This window comes from Pleurodeles waltl, chromosome 6 (assembly GCF_031143425.1).
Source record: "Pleurodeles waltl isolate 20211129_DDA chromosome 6, aPleWal1.hap1.20221129, whole genome shotgun sequence".
In the NCBI taxonomy this organism is placed as follows: domain Eukaryota; kingdom Metazoa; phylum Chordata; class Amphibia; order Caudata; family Salamandridae; genus Pleurodeles; species Pleurodeles waltl.
This window is the reverse complement of record NC_090445.1, coordinates 3,970,908-3,988,436: the sequence shown is the minus strand read 5'-3', so window position 1 is coordinate 3,988,436 and position 17,529 is coordinate 3,970,908. Positions and strand designations below refer to the sequence as shown.

Below are 17,529 nucleotides of genomic sequence, written 5' to 3'. Positions count from 1 at the left end.
TGGCCCAGCCCTGCCCATTACCCGTCCCTGGGCCCAGCCCTGCCCATCACTGGCCCCAGCCCTGCCCATCACCGACTGGCCCAGCCCTGCCCATTACCCGTCCCTGGGCCCAGCCCTGCCCATCACTGGCCCCAGCCCTGCCCATCACCGACTGGCCCAGCCCTGCCTATTACCCGTCCCTGGGCCCAGCCCTGCCCATCACTGGCCCCAGTCCTGCCCATCACCGACTGGCCCAGCCCTGCCCATTACCCGTCCCTGGGCCCAGCCCTGCCCATCACTGACTGGCCCAGCCCTGCCCATTACCCGTCCCTGGGCCCAGCCCTGCCTATCACTGGCCCCAGCCCTGCCCATCACTGACTGGCCCAGCCCTGCCCATCACCCATCGCTGGGCCCAGCCCATCACCCGTCCCTGCGCCCCAGCCCTGCCCATCACCGACCCAGCCCTGCCCATCACCCATCCCTGCGCCCAGCCCTGCCCATCACCCGTCCCTGGGCCCAGCCGTGCCCATCACTGGACCCAGCCCTGCCCATCACCGACTGGCCCAGCCCATCACCCCCGCCTGCGCCCGGCCGTGCCCATCACCCGTCCCTGGGCCCAGCCCTGCCCATCACCGACTGGCCCAGCCCTGCCCATCACCGACCCAGCCCTGCCCATCACCCATCCCTGCGCCCATCCCTGCCCATCACCCGTCCCTGGGCCCAGCCCTGCCCATCACCGACCCAGCCCTGCCCATCACCCATCCCTGCGCCCATCCCTGCCCATCACCCGTCCCTGGGCCCAGCCCTGCCCATCACTGACCCAGCCCTGCCCATCACCCATCCCTGAGCCCAGTCCTGCCCATCACTGCCCCCACAAACCACCCCGGGCCCCCTCTAATCACACCCTGTGCGGGACAGGGAGGGGTGCGCTGGGCTCAGGGGCGCCCCAACACTCGTTCTCTAGCCGGGGTGCACCGAGCCTGCCCTGGGCACCCGGCACAGGCCGTCGGGTACCAGCCCGGACAAGTAGCTCCTACCCGGCTCCTTCAGGGAGGACGTGCCCCCCGACCCCTCAGTGATGGCTGATGGGGGGCTCCATGGCAGCCGTGGTCCCTCTGACGTCACTAGAGGCTTGGCCATGAGAGGGATGAGCCACAGCCAATCAGAAGGACACCTTGTGCCACCCACAGCCCCCGCTGGCCACTCCTCAGGGTCACCCCAGCGTCAGGAGGAGCCGCCAGACACCCCAACCGCCCAGATAAACTCAGACAGGGAGGTGTGGGGGTGCGGGCCTGGGGGATCTGAGAGTGACCCAGATATCAGCGTGACACAGTAGGGAGGCATGGTGTCTGGGGCAGAGGTGTGGGCCGGGGGTAGGGATGAGCCGTGCGCCCCCCCCTGGGTCCCCGGTATCTGCAGTAGACATGTGGGTGTCCCTGAGATGGGCACCTCCCGGGGGTCTCCTGGTGTCTGCAGTAGACGTGCGCCCCCCGTAGCTCTCCCTGGTGTCTGGGGAGGAGATGAGCACCACCTGTGGGATTCCCTGGTGTCTGGAGGAGGAGATGAGCACCTCCTATTGGTCTTCCTTGGTGTCTGGAGGAGGAGACGAGCACCCCCTGTGGATCTCCCTGGTGTCTGGAGGAGGAGATGTGCACCCCCTGTGGGTCTCCTTGGTGTCTGCAGTAGACGTGCGCCCCCGTGGGTCTCCCTGGTGTCTTAGGAGGAGATGAGAACCTGCTGTGGGGTCCCCTGGTGTCTGGAGGAGGAGACGAGCACCCCCTGTGGGTCTCCCTGGTGTCTGGAGGAAGAGATTTGCACTTCCTGTGGGATTCCCTGGTGTCTGGAGGAGGAGATGAGCTCCTGCTGTGGTCCCCTGGTGTGTGGAGGAGGAGATGAGCACCTCCTGTGGGCTTCCCTGGTGTTTGAGGAGGAGATAAGCACCTCCTATTGGTCTTCCTTGGTGTCTGGAGGAGGAGACGAGCACCCCCTGTGGATCTCCCTGGTGTCTGGAGGAGGAGATGTGCACCCCCTGTGGGTCTCCTTGGTGTCTGCAGTAGACGTGCGCCCCCGTGGGTCTCCCTGGTGTCTTAGGAGGAGATGAGAACCTGCTGTGGGGTCCCCTGGTGTCTGGAGGAGGAGACGAGCACCCCCTGTGGGTCTCCCTGGTGTCTGGAGGAAGAGATTTGCACTTCCTGTGGGATTCCCTGGTGTCTGGAGGAGGAGATGAGCACCTGCTGTGGGTCTCCCTGGTATCTGCAGTAGATGTGCAGCCCCTGTAGTTCCCCCTTATGTCTGCTGTTGATGTGTGGTCCCCTGGTGTCTGTAGGAGGAGATGTGCACCTCTCTGTGGTCCCCTGGTGTCTGTAGGAGGAGATGTGCACCTCTCTGTGGTTCCCTGGTGTCTGGAGGAGGAGATGTGCACCTCTCTGTGGTTCCCTGGTGTCTGACTTGTGCCCTGTGTGATGAGAGAGACAAAGGAGGTGTTGAAAAGTAGTAGAGTTGGTGAAGGAGTCCTGAGTAGAATGTGACCTGACAGAATCTAGAGAAACCAGAGAGCAAGGAAAACAAGAATTGGCGAAGTCAATAGGTCTTGCCTTTGAGACTTATTGGCTTTGCCAATGGTTTTTAGTGATGTTGCACCATGGGTACTCACAAACATTTTCCCAGGGGCCCAAAAGTATGGTCAGTGGTGTGGCTAAGGGTGGGGGTCAGGGAAGAGCTGAATGTAAGATGGGCGTGTAGACTGCGAATGCTGGAGTTACTTTGAGGGTTTCACTCCATTCTGCCCTCTAAGTTCTGCCCCCACCCTGTGGAAGAGGCACAGATTTGAAAATTCTGTATTGTACTCTACAATGTCATCCTCTGTCTATTCCCCCCCCGGATGAGCCTCTCCACAAGTCAAGTGTGCAAAGGAAGAAAGGTCATTAATGACTGGCATGAAACAGAAGCTCAGGGCTCACACACCCCCATCCCTCTGGTCTCTGATCTGTAAACATTAGGCACCAGGGGCAGATGTAGCGAAGGGTTTTATCCATTCTGTGTCTATGGGAAAATGTGTTCATACATATGGCCCAAGTGCTATAAACATTCACTGACAAAGGACCCCCATTTGTCAAGCCTTGCAGAGTGTTGCTGGTGAAGGGGGCGTGCTGGATGGTTCTTCTGATGTTTGGTTGTGAGGTCGGTGCACACACTTCTGCTCACATCGCTCTGTCTTCTTGTCCTCGGAATGTGTCCCTGCACTAGTTTCAGAGGCTCCCTTTAGCATCCCTTATGACTCTTCGTCCAGATGTAAATTACACCTGGTAATACAGCAATCTTTGTACGCGTCACTGTGTTATATTACAATACCATGTACCTCATTGTGTATTACAATACCGTATGCTTCCCTGTATTGTGTTACAATACTGTATGCTTCGTTGTGTATTACAATACCGTATGCTTCCCTGTACTGTATACAATACCGTATGCTTCCCTGTATTACAATACTTTATACTTCGTTGTGTATTACAATACTGTATGCTTTCCTGTATTACAATACTTTATACTTCGTTGTGTATTACAATACTGTATGCTTTCCTGTATTACAATACTTTATACTTCGTTGTGTATTACAATACTGTATGCTTCCCTGCATTGTATTACAATAGCATATGCCTCATTGTGTATGACAATACCATGTGCATCCCTGCATTATATTACAATACTGTATGCTTCACTGTATATTGTATTACTATACCATGTCCTTCATTGTGTATTACAATACTATATTCTTTGTTGTGTATTACAATATGTTATAACACAATACAATATGCTTCATTGATGAAGACTAGAATTTATCAGCACTTTTGTGTTAACGCTTAATACTGAAGTAATCACTGAGAAGTGCTCGCTTAATACTAAAATAATCCCTGAGGAGTGCTCACTTAATACTGAAGGAATCGCGCTTAATACTGAAGTAATCACTGAGAAGTGCTCGCTTAATACTGAAGTAATCACCGAGAAGTCCTTGCTTAATACTGAAGTAATCGCTGAGAAGTGCTTGCTTCATACTGAAGTAATCGCTGAGAAGTGCTCGCTTAATACTGAAGTAATCACTGAGAAGTGCTCGCTTAATACTGAAGTAATCACCGAGAAGTCCTCGCTTCATACTGAAGTAATCGCTGAGAAGTGCTCGCCTAATACTGAAGTCATCGCTGAGAAGTGCTCGCTTAATACTGAAGTAATCACTGAGAAGTCCTCACTAAATACTGACGTAATCACTGAGAAGTGCTTGCTTAATACTGAAGTAATCGTGCTTAATACTGAAGTAATCACTGAGAAGTGCTCGCTTAATACTGAAGTAATCGCTGAGAAGTGCTCGCTTAATACTGAAGTAATCACTAAGAAGTGCTCGCTTAGTACTGCACTAATTGCGCTTAATACTGAAGTAATCACTGAGAAGTGCTTGTTTAATACTGAAGTAATCACTGAGAAGTGCTTGCTTAATACTGAACTAATCGCTGAGAAGTGCCTGCCTAATACTGCACTAATTTAGCTTAATACTGAAGTAATCAGTGAGAAGTGCTCGTTTAATACTGAAGTAATCACTGAGAAGTGCTTGCTTAATACTGAACTAATCGCACTTAATACTGAAGTAATCACTGAGAAGTGCTTGTTTAATACTGAAGTAATCGCTGAGAAGTGCTCGCTTAATACTGAAGTAATCACTGAGAAGTGCTCGCTTAATACTGAAGTAATCACGCTTAATACTGAACTAATGGCTGAGAAGTGCTCGCTTAATACTGAAGTAATCACGCTTAATACTGAAGTAATGGCTGAGAAGTGCTAGCTTAATACTAAAGTAATCACTGAGAACTGCTCGCTTAATACAGAAGTAATGGCTGAGAAGTGCTAGCTTAATACTGAAGTAATCACTGAGAAGTGCTCGCTTAATACTGAAGTAATCGCTGAGAAGTGCTCGCTTAATTCTGAAGTAATCACGCTTAATACTGAACTAATGGCTGAGAAGTGCTCGCTTAATACTGAAGTAATCACGCTTAATACTGAAGTAATGGCTGAGAAGTGCTAGCTTAATACTAAAGTAATCACTGAGAACTGCTCGCTTAATACAGAAGTAATGGCTGAGAAGTGCTAGCTTAATACTGAAGTAATCACTGAGAAGTGCTCGCTTAATACTGAAGTAATCGCTGAGAAGTGCTCGCTTAATTCTGAAGTAATCACGCTTAATACTGAAGTAATCACTGAGAAGTGCTCACTTAATACTGAAGTAATCGCTGAGAAGTGCTCGTTTAATACTGAAGTAATCGCTGAGAAGTACTCGCTTAATACTGAAGTAATCGCTGAGAAGTACTCGCTTAATATTGAAGTAATCGCTTAATACTGAAGTAATGGCTGAGAAGTGCTCGCTTAATACTGAAGTAATGGCTGAGAAGTGCTCACTTAATACTGAAGTAATCACTGAGAAGTGCTTGCTTAATACTGAAGTAATCACGCTTAATACTGAAGTAATGGCTGAGAAGTGCTTGCTTAATACTGAAGTAATCACTGAAAAGTGCTTGCTTAATAATGAACTAATCGCACTTAATACTGAAGTAATCACTGAGAAGTGCTTGTTTAATACTGAAGTAATCGCTGAGAAGTGCTCGCTTAATACTGAAGAAATGGCTGAGGAGTGCTCGCTTAATATTGAAGTAATCACGCTTAATATTGAAGTAATGGCTGAGAAGTGCTCGTTTAATACTGAAGTAATCACGCTTAATACTGAAGTAATCACTGAGAAGTGCTCACTTAATACTGAAGTAATCGCTGAGAAGTGCTCGTTTAATACTGAAGTAATCGCTGAGAAGTGCTCGCTTAATACTGAAGTAATCGCTTAGTTCTGAAGTAATTGCTGAGAAGTGCTCGCTTAATACTAAAGTAATCTTGCTTAATACTGAAGTAATCACTGATAAGTGCTCGCTTAATACTGAAGTAATCACCAAGAAATGCTGGCTTAATACTGAAGTAATCGCTGAGAAGTGCTGGCTTAATACTGAAGTAATCGCTGAGAAGTGCTCGCTTAATACTGAAGTAATTGCTGAGAAGTCCTTGCTTAATACTGAAGTAATCACTGAGAAGTGCTTGCTTAATACTGAAGTAGTCACTGAGAAGTGCTTGCTTAATACTGAAATAATCACGATTAATACTGAAGTAACCACTGAGAAGTGCTTCCTTAATACTTAACTAATTGCGCTTAATACTGAAGTAATCACTGAGAAGTGCTCGCTTAATACTGAAGTAATCACTGAGAAGTGCTCGCTTAATACTAATGTAATCACGCTTAATACTGAAGTAATCACTGAGAAGTGCTCACTTAATACTGAAGTAATCGCTGAGAAGTGCTCATTTAATACTGAAGTAATCGCTGAGAAGTGCTCGCTTAATATTGAAGTAATCATGCTCAGTACTGAAGTAATCCCCGAGGAGTGCTCGCTTAATACTGAAGTAATCACTGAGAAGTGCTTGTTTAATACTGAAGTAATCACTGAGAAGTGCTTGCTTAAATCTGAACTAATCGATGAGAAGTGCTTGCCTAATACTGAACTAATTGCGCTTAATAATGAAGTAATCACTGAGAAGTGCTTGTTTAATACTGAAGTAATCGCTGAGAAGTGCTCGCTTAATACTGAAGTAATCACTGAGAAGTGCTCGCTTAATACTGAAGTAATCACGCTTAATACTGAACTAATGGCTGAGAAGTGCTCGCTTAATACTGAAGTAATCACGCTTAATACTGAAGTAATGGCTGAGAAGTGCTAGCTTAATACTAAAGTAATCACTGAGAACTGCTCGCTTAATACAGAAGTAATGGCTGAGAAGTGCTAGCTTAATACTGAAGTAATCACTGAGAAGTGCTCGCTTAATACTGAAGTAATCGCTGAGAAGTGCTCGCTTAATTCTGAAGTAATCACGCTTAATACTGAACTAATGGCTGAGAAGTGCTCGCTTAATACTGAAGTAATCACGCTTAATACTGAAGTAATGGCTGAGAAGTGCTAGCTTAATACTAAAGTAATCACTGAGAACTGCTCGCTTAATACAGAAGTAATGGCTGAGAAGTGCTAGCTTAATACTGAAGTAATCACTGAGAAGTGCTCGCTTAATACTGAAGTAATCGCTGAGAAGTGCTCGCTTAATTCTGAAGTAATCACGCTTAATACTGAAGTAATCACTGAGAAGTGCTCACTTAATACTGAAGTAATCGCTGAGAAGTGCTCGTTTAATACTGAAGTAATCGCTGAGAAGTACTCGCTTAATACTGAAGTAATCGCTGAGAAGTACTCGCTTAATATTGAAGTAATCGCTTAATACTGAAGTAATGGCTGAGAAGTGCTCGCTTAATACTGAAGTAATGGCTGAGAAGTGCTCACTTAATACTGAAGTAATCACTGAGAAGTGCTTGCTTAATACTGAAGTAATCACGCTTAATACTGAAGTAATGGCTGAGAAGTGCTTGCTTAATACTGAAGTAATCACTGAAAAGTGCTTGCTTAATAATGAACTAATCGCACTTAATACTGAAGTAATCACTGAGAAGTGCTTGTTTAATACTGAAGTAATCGCTGAGAAGTGCTCGCTTAATACTGAAGAAATGGCTGAGGAGTGCTCGCTTAATATTGAAGTAATCACGCTTAATATTGAAGTAATGGCTGAGAAGTGCTCGTTTAATACTGAAGTAATCACGCTTAATACTGAAGTAATCACTGAGAAGTGCTCACTTAATACTGAAGTAATCGCTGAGAAGTGCTCGTTTAATACTGAAGTAATCGCTGAGAAGTGCTCGCTTAATACTGAAGTAATCGCTTAGTTCTGAAGTAATTGCTGAGAAGTGCTCGCTTAATACTAAAGTAATCTTGCTTAATACTGAAGTAATCACTGATAAGTGCTCGCTTAATACTGAAGTAATCACCAAGAAATGCTGGCTTAATACTGAAGTAATCGCTGAGAAGTGCTGGCTTAATACTGAAGTAATCGCTGAGAAGTGCTCGCTTAATACTGAAGTAATTGCTGAGAAGTCCTTGCTTAATACTGAAGTAATCACTGAGAAGTGCTTGCTTAATACTGAAGTAGTCACTGAGAAGTGCTTGCTTAATACTGAAATAATCACGATTAATACTGAAGTAACCACTGAGAAGTGCTTCCTTAATACTTAACTAATTGCGCTTAATACTGAAGTAATCACTGAGAAGTGCTCGCTTAATACTGAAGTAATCACTGAGAAGTGCTCGCTTAATACTAATGTAATCACGCTTAATACTGAAGTAATCACTGAGAAGTGCTCACTTAATACTGAAGTAATCGCTGAGAAGTGCTCATTTAATACTGAAGTAATCGCTGAGAAGTGCTCGCTTAATATTGAAGTAATCATGCTCAGTACTGAAGTAATCCCCGAGGAGTGCTCGCTTAATACTGAAGTAATCACTGAGAAGTGCTTGTTTAATACTGAAGTAATCACTGAGAAGTGCTTGCTTAAATCTGAACTAATCGATGAGAAGTGCTTGCCTAATACTGAACTAATTGCGCTTAATAATGAAGTAATCACTGAGAAGTGCTTGTTTAATACTGAAGTAATCGCTGAGAAGTGCTCGCTTAATACTGAAGTAATCACTGAGAAGTGCTCGCTTAATACTGAAGTAATCACACTTAATACTGAACTAATGGCTGAGAAGTGCTCGCTTAATACTGAAGTAATCACGCTTAATACTGAAGTAATGGCTGAGAAGTGCTAGCTTAATACTGAAGTAATCACTGAGAAGTGCTCGCTTAATACTGAAGTAATGGCTGAGAAGTGCTAGCTTAATACTGAAGTAATCACTGAGAAGTGCTCGCTTAATACTGAAGTAATCGCTGAGAAGTGCTCGCTTAATTCTGAAGTAATCACGCTTAATACTAAAGTAATCACTGAGAAGTGCTCACTTAATACTGAAGTAATCGCTGAGAAGTGCTCGTTTAATACTGAACTAATCGATGAGAAGTGCTTGCCTAATACTGAACTAATTGCGCTTAATACTGAAGTAATTGCTGAGAAGTGCTCGCTTAATACTGAAGTAATCACTGAGAAGTGCTTGCTTAATACTGAAGTAATCACGCTTAATACTGAAGTAATGGCTGAGAAGTGCTCACTTAATTCTGAAGTAATCACTGAAAAGTGCTTGCTTAATACTGAAGTAATCACGCTTAATACTGAAGTAATGGCTGAGAAGTGCTTGCTTAATACTGAAGTAATCACTGAAAAGTGCTTGCTTAATAATGAACTAATCGCACTTAATACTGAAGTAATCACTGAGAAGTGCTTGTTTAATACTGAAGTAATCGCTGAGAAGTGCTCGCTTAATACTGAAGAAATGGCTGAGGAGTGCTCGCTTAATATTGAAGTAATCACGCTTAATATTGAAGTAATGGCTGAGAAGTGCTCGTTTAATACTGAAGTAATCACGCTTAATACTGAAGTAATCACTGAGAAGTGCTCACTTAATACTGAAGTAATCGCTGAGAAGTGCTCGTTTAATACTGAAGTAATCGCTGAGAAGTGCTCGCTTAATACTGAAGTAATCACTTAGTTCTGAAGTAATTGCTGAGAAGTGCTCGCTTAATACTAAAGTAATCTTGCTTAATACTGAAGTAATCACTGATAAGTGCTGGCTTAATACTGAAGTAATCGCTGAGAAGTGCTGGCTTAATACTGAAGTAATCGCTGAGAAGTGCTGGCTTAATACTGAAGTAATCGCTGAGAAGTGCTCGCTTAATACTTAAGTAATTGCTGAGAAGTCCTTGCTTAATACTGAAGTAATCACTGAGAAGTGCTTGCTTAATACTGAAGTAGTCACTGAGAAGTGCTTGCTTAATACTGAAATAATCACGATTAATACTGAAGTAACCACTGAGAAGTGCTTCCTTAATACTTAACTAATTGCGCTTAATACTGAAGTAATCACTGAGAAGTGCTCGCTTAATACTGAAGTAATCACTGAGAAGTGCTCGCTTAATACTAATGTAATCACGCTTAATACTGAAGTAATCACTGAGAAGTGCTCACTTAATACTGAAGTAATCGCTGAGAAGTGCTCATTTAATACTGAAGTAATCGCTGAGAAGTGCTCGCTTAATATTGAAGTAATCGTGCTCAGTACTGAAGTAATCACTGAGGAGTGCTCGCTTAATACTGAAGTAATCGCTGAGAAGTGCTGACTTAATACTGAAGTAATCGCGCTTAATACTGAAGTAATCACTGAGAAGTGCTCGCTAAATACTGAAGTAATCGCTGAGAAGTGCTTCCTTAATACTTAAGTAATTACGCTTAATACTGAAGTAATCACTGAGAAGTGCTCGCTAAATACTGAACTAATTGCACCTAATACTGAAGTGATCACTGAGAAGTGCTTGTTTAATACTGAAGTAATCACTGAGAAGTGCTTGCTTAAATCTGAACTAATCGATGAGAAGTGCTTGCCTAATACTGAACCAATTGCGCTTAATAATGAAGTAATCACTGAGAAGTGCTTGTTTAATACTGAAGTAATCACTGGGAAGTGCTTAATACTGAACTAATCGCGCTTAATACTGAAGTAATGGCTGAGAAGTGCTCGCTCAACAGTGAAGTAATCACTGAGAAGTGCTTGCTTAATACTGAAGTAATGGCTGAGAGGTGCTCGCTTAGTACTGAAGTAATGGCTGAGAAGTGCTCGCTTAATACTGAAGTAATTGCGCTTAATACTGAAGTAATCACTGAGAAGTGCTTGCTTAATACTGAAGTAATAGCTGAGAAGTGCTCGTTTAAAACTGAAGTAATCGCTGAGAAGTCTTCGCTTAATACTGAAGTAATCGCTGAGAAGTGCTCACTTAATACTGAAGTAATCGCTGGGAAGTGCTCGCTAAATACTGAAGTAATCACTGAGAAGTCCTCACTTAATACTGAAGTTAACGCTGAGAAGTGCTCGCTTAATACTGAAGTAATCGCTGAGAAGTCCTCGCTTAATACTGAAGTTATCGCTGAGAAGTGATTGCTTAATACTGAAGTAATTGCTGAGAAGTGCTCGCTTAATACTGAAGTAATCGCTGAGAAGTGCTGGCTTAATACTGAAGTAATCTCTGAAAAGTGCTCACTAAATACTGAAGTAATCACTGAGAAGTCCTTGCTTAATACTGAAGTAATCGTGCTCAGTACTGAAGTAATCACTGAGGAGTGCTCGCTTAATACTGAAGTAATCGCTGAGAAGTGCTGACTTAATACTGAAGTAATCGCGCTTAATACTGAAGTATTGGCTGAGAAGTGCTCGCTTAATACTGAAGTAATTGCGCTTAATACTGAAGTAATCGCTGAGAAGTGATCGCTTAATACTTAAGTAATCGCTGAGAAGTGCTCACTAAATACTGAAGTAATCACTGAGAAGTCCTCGATTAATACTGGAGTTATCACTGAGAAGTGCTCGCTTAATACTGAAGTAATCGTGCATAATACTGAAGTAATCACTGAGAAGTGCTCGCTTAATACTGAAGTAATGACTGAGAAGTGCTATCTTAATACTGAAGTAATCACTGAGAAGTGCTCGCTTAATACTGAAGTAATGGCTGAGAAGTGCTAGCTTAATACTGAAGTAATCACTGAGAAGTTCTCGCTTAATACTGAAGTAATGGCTGAGAAGTGCTAGCTTAATACAGAAGTAATCACTGAGAAGTGCTGGCTTAATACTGAAGTAATGGCTGATAAGTGCTGGCTTAATACTGAAGTAATCGCTGAGAAGTGCTTGCTTAATACTGAAGTAATTGCTGAGAAGTCCTTGCTTAATACTGAAGTAATCACTGAGAAGTGCTTGCTTAATACTGAAGTAATCACTGAGAAGTGCTCGCTTAATACTGAAGTAATTGCGCTTAATACTGAAGTAATCACTGAGAAGTGCTCGCTCAATACTGAAGTAATCGATGAGAAGTGCTCGCTTAATACTGAAGCAATCGCTGAGAAGTGCTCGCTTAATACTGAAGTAATCGCTGAGAAGTGCTTCCTTAATACTTAACTAATTGCGCTTAATACTGAAGTAATCACTAAGAAGTGCTCGCTAAATACTGAACTAATTGAACCTAATACTGAAGTGATCACTGAGAAGTGCTTGTTTAATACTGAAGTAATCACTGAGAAGTGCTTGCTTAAATCTGAACTAATCGATGAGAAGTGCTTGCCTAATACTGAACTAATTGCGCTTAATACTGAAGTAATCACTGAGAAGTGCCCGTTTAATACTGAAGTAATCACTGGGAAGTGCTTAATACTGATCTAATTGCGCTTAATACTGAAGTAATCGCTGAGAAGTGCTTGTTTAATACTGAAGTAATCGCTGAGAAGTGCTCGCTCAATACTGAAGTCATCACTGAGAAGTGCTCGCTTAATACTGAAGTAATGGCTGAGAGGTACTCGCTTAGTACTGAAGTAATGGCTGAGAATTGCTCGCTTAATACTGAAGTAATTGCGCTTAATACTGAAGTTATCGCTGAGAAGTGCTTGCTTAATACTGAAGTAATCACTGAGAAGTCCTCACTTAATACTGAAGTTATCGCTGAGAAGTGCTGGCTTAGTACTGAAGTAATCGCTGAGAAGTGCTCACTAAATACTGAAGTAATCACTGAGAAGTCCTTGATTAATACTGAAGTAATCGTGCTCAGTACTGAAGTAATCACTGAGGAGTGCTCGCTTATTACTGAAGTAATCGCTGAGAAGTGCTGACTTAATACTGAAGTAATCACGTTTAATACTGAAGTATTGGCTGAGAAGTTCTCGCTTAATACTGAAGTAATCGCTGAGAAGTGATCGCTTAATACTTAAGTAATCGCTGAGAAGTGCTCACTAAATACTAAAGTAATCACTGAGAAGTCCTCGATTAATACTGAAGTTATCACTGAGAATTGCTTGCTTAATACTGAAGTAATCATGCATAATACTGAAGTAATTACTGAGAAGTGCTCGCTCAATACTGAAGTAATCACTGAGAAGTGCTCGCTTAATACTGAAGTAATCGCTGAGAAGTGCTCGCTTAATACTGAAATAAGCGCGCTTAATACTGAAGTAATGGCTAAGAAGTGCTGTCCAGGTATTTGAGTAAATGTTATTTAAATGACAGTGCGTTGCTAGTGGGTGTTTGAAAAGTTGAGTGCCAAGAAGGCCTCTTGCGCATGGGACATTTCGCAATCGGTGGACGTCAGTGGTGCTGCCGGGGGGTCTGCCATTATTGTAACATCACTGAAGTCACAAGGGCTGTGACGTGTGACACAAAGCACAAGTGTAGCAGAAGTATTCAGCGGCGAGTAATAAGGGAGTAGTGTGTGGCTGGAGGTACACTTTGGAGCACACTGTCACAAACACATTACCGCAGCGAGGTGTGGTACCCACTGTCGTCACAGACAGCACATTTACCACTGAAACGAGCCCTCCATGTTCGGAGACCCAGAGTATCACTGATCACACCTGCACCGCACGCATCATAACCTGTGGAAACCAGGCTCCAGCAAAGGTTTCTTTGGAGCATTAGAAGTCAATTCATTCATTTTATTCCTATTAATATCTTTGTTTTCTCCACACTTCAGAATAACACAAAACACTTCATCTGTGCTGTCCAAACTGAGAGTATATCATGAAATATGTGAGGAGCTCACTGACAGGTACATGCATTGTGGTGTGTGGTGGGGCGAGTGACATCCTGCAGCCTTTGCTTTTACCCTCCCTGCACCCTCCAGACTGTGCAGAGTTCACTTCACCAAATCCTCTCATTTTGCACCCAGAGAAAGGTGAACACCAGCCTCAATTGTAAGAGAACAGCAGCAATCTGTCAGAAGACACAGCCTGACATCTGACCTCTGGCTCTGAAGGCACAACAAATGTGTCAAGATAACAACAATATTTAAAGGGCTCCTTGTGTCTCTTTTGCCTTCTGAACCCCAGCATTGTCAGGCATGCCTGGGCGTGGAGGTGGTGGTCCCAGAGATAAGAAGAATCAGACATGCAGAAAGAAAATTCTCCAAGGAAAGGGGAAGTTCTTGGCACACAGGATGCAGGAAAACTTTTCAAAGAAATACAGTATGTTTATTACAAACCATTGAGCTGCAGCAGCTGCTCTTGAACTGGCATACACGGGAGACAGCTGAAAACACAGGCACTCTCAAGGAGTGTCTCACGAGAAAGAAAGAGTTCTCTAAAAGTGAGTACTCATGGAAGAATACAAGAAGCCAAACAGAGAGGTGGTAAACAGGCTATGCTCCATGCGAGGGTCAAAGACATGTTGGACAGCCTCAAACGACAAACAAATAAAGCCAGCTGATAGAAAGCAAGCAAATGCGAGTTACAAACCCAAAGCCATTGGTAAGCAATGGGAGTAATGCATTCAGGGAAGCTTTCAGCATGTCCCAAGGTCTTTGCAACCAGCAGCGCAGTCTGGCAGACTTCAACTTAACGAAGATTAGACCTTTTTATGAGGGGGTGGAGGGCTTGTGGCATCAGATGCTTCATGACTGATGCAAATAATGAAGGCAAGAACTTACCTGCCATGTTGTCAAGACGAGCTGAAGTCCCTTCTTCTATCTGTAAGAAAACACAAGTCTGATTAATGTCCTGTTCTTTGGACTTGTAGAGCACTCACTCGCCATATGTGGCTTCTTGGCGCTTTAAACGCAAATCTCGGCCGCTCACTTCTCATCCTTGTGGCTCTGGCAATGACTACACCCACTGGCTCTTCTCAGGGTCCGCACCCTGACCCTGAAGGCTCCAGTCCAGACACCCAGAGCCTCCTGCCCCCATCCCTTGTCAGCCTCATCTTCAGGCCTGTCCCTACCCAGTGCTGCCCCAGACAGCCCCTATAGTGACACCCAGCAGCTGTTCCCCTATAGCAGGACACTCACCATCAGCACCACAATGCAGCAATTTGTATTTACCAAACCAAGGCCACTTCTCCCCTGTGCAAAGCACAGATACCTTTCACCGATAGTGAAACATGGACACCTTTCACCTATAGTGAAACATGGACACTTTTCACCTGTAGTGAAACATGGACACCTTTCACCTGTAGTGAAACATGGACACCTTCCACCTGTAGTGTAACATGGATACCTTTCACCTATAGTGAAACATGGACACCTTTCAACTATAGTGAAATGCAAACCACTTTCACCTATAGTGAAACATGGACACCTTTCACCTGTAGTGAAACATGGATACCTTTCACCTATGGTGAAACATGGACACCTTTCACCTGTAGTGTAACATGGATACCTTTCACCTATAGTGAAATGCGGACACCTTTCACCTATAGTGAAGCACGGGTACCTTTCACCTATACTGAAACATGGACACCTTTCACCTATAGTGAAATACGGATCCCGTTCCCCTGTAGTGAAACATGGATACCTCTCAACTATAGTGAAATACAAACAACTTTCACTTATAGTGAAACATGGACACCTTTCAACAATAGTGAAATACAAATACCTTCCACCTATAGTGAAACATGGACACCTTTCACCTATATTGAAATATGGGCACCTTTCACCTACGGTGAAATATGGACACCTTTCACCTATAGTGAAATACAAACAACTTTCACCTATAGTGAAACATGGACACCTTTCACCTATAGTGAAATACAAACACCTTTCACCTATAGTGTAACATGGACACCTTCCACCTATAGTGAAATATGGGTCCCTTTCACCTATAATCAAACATGGACACCTTTCACCTGTAGTGAAACATGGACACCTTTCACCTATAGTGAAATATGGGCAACTTTCACCTATAGTGAAACATGGACACCTTTCACCTGTAGTGAAACATGGACACGTTTCACCTGTAGTGAAACATGGTCACCTTTCACCTGTAGTGAAACATGGACATCTTTCAGCTATAGTGAAATACAAACACCTTTCACCCATAGTGAAACATGGACACATTTCAACTATAGTGAAACATGGACACCTTTCAGTTATAGTGAAACATGGACACCTTTCAACTATAGTGAAATACAAACACCTTTCACCCATAGTGAAACATGGACGCATTTCAACTATAGTGAAACATGGATACCTTTCAGTTATAGTGAAACATGGACACCTTTCAACTATAGTGAAATACAAACACCTTTCACCCATAGTGAAACATGGACACATTTCAACTATAGTGAAACATGGATACCTTTCAGTTATAGTGAAACATGGACACCTTTCAACTATATTGAAATACAAACACCTTTCACCTGTAGTGAGGCACGGTTACCTTTCACCTATAGTAAAACAAGGCCACGATTCAGCTGTAGTGAAACACAGAGACCTTTCACCTATAGTGAAACATGGACAACTTTCACCTGTAGTGTAACATGGATTCCTTTCACCTACAGTGAAACATGGACACCTTTCACCTGTAGTGTAACATGGATACCTTTCACCTATAGTGAAATACGGACACCTTTCACCTATAGTGAAGCACGGGTACTGTTCACCTTAGTGAAACAAGGCCACAATTCAGCTGTAGTGAAACACAGAGACCTTTCAGCTATACTGAAACATGGACACCTTTCACCTATAGTGAAATATAGATCCCTTTCACCTATAGTGAAACATGGACACCTTTCACCTATAATGAAATAAGGATCCCTTTCACCTATAGTGAAACATGGACACCTTTCAGCTATAGTGAAACATGGACATCTTTCACCTATAGTAAAACATGAACACCTTTCACCTATAGTGAAACAAAGCCACGATTCAGCTGTAGTGAAACACAGAACCTTTCCACCCATAGTGAAACACGGGCCTCTTTCACCTATAGTTAAACAAGATCACCTTCCACCTGTAGTGAAACACGGACACTGTTCACCTGTAGTGAAACAGACACTTTTCACCTATAGTGAAACACTCGCCCGTTCAGCTATAGTTAAACAATATCACCTTCCACTTATAGTAAAACATGGACACCTTTCACCTATCATTAAACAAGATCACCTTCCACCTGTAGTGAAACATGGACACCTTTCACCTATAGCAAAACACGGACACCTTTCACCTGTAGTGAAACACGGAGACCTTTCAGCTATAGTGAAACACTTATACCTTTCACCTGTAGTGAAACATTGACACCTTCCACCTATAGTGAAACAGAAACACGAAACATGGAAACTTTTCACCTGTAGTGAAACACAGACACCTTTCAGCTATAGGGAAACACAGAGCCCTTTCACCTGTAGTGAAACACGGACACCGTTCACCTGTAGTGAAACACAGACACCTTTCAGCTATAGGGAAACACAGAGCCCTTCCACCTGTAGTGAAACACAGACACCTTTCACCTGTAGTGAAACACAGACACCGTTCACCTGTAGTGAAACACAGACACCGTTCACCTGTAGTGAAACAAAGACACCTTTCAGCTATAGGGAAACACAGAGCCCTTCCACCTGTAGTGAAACACAGACACCTTTCACCTGTAGTGAAACACAGACACCGTTCACCTGTAGTGAAACACTCGCCCCTTTCACC

The 17,529-nt window shown here is 43.6% G+C and overlaps 1 protein-coding gene across 1 annotated transcript in view; it reads right to left on the bottom strand.

Annotated features, from left to right (window-relative positions):
* Positions 1-17,529, bottom strand: part of AK1 (adenylate kinase 1) — a 77,801-nt gene that overhangs the window by 36,824 nt on the left and 23,448 nt on the right. The window contains exon 2 of the mRNA XM_069236952.1: positions 14,545-14,584. Within this exon, the coding sequence (XP_069093053.1) occupies positions 14,545-14,551 (7 nt within the window). The 5' untranslated portion in view covers positions 14,552-14,584. The remainder of the gene's footprint in view (positions 1-14,544; positions 14,585-17,529) is intronic.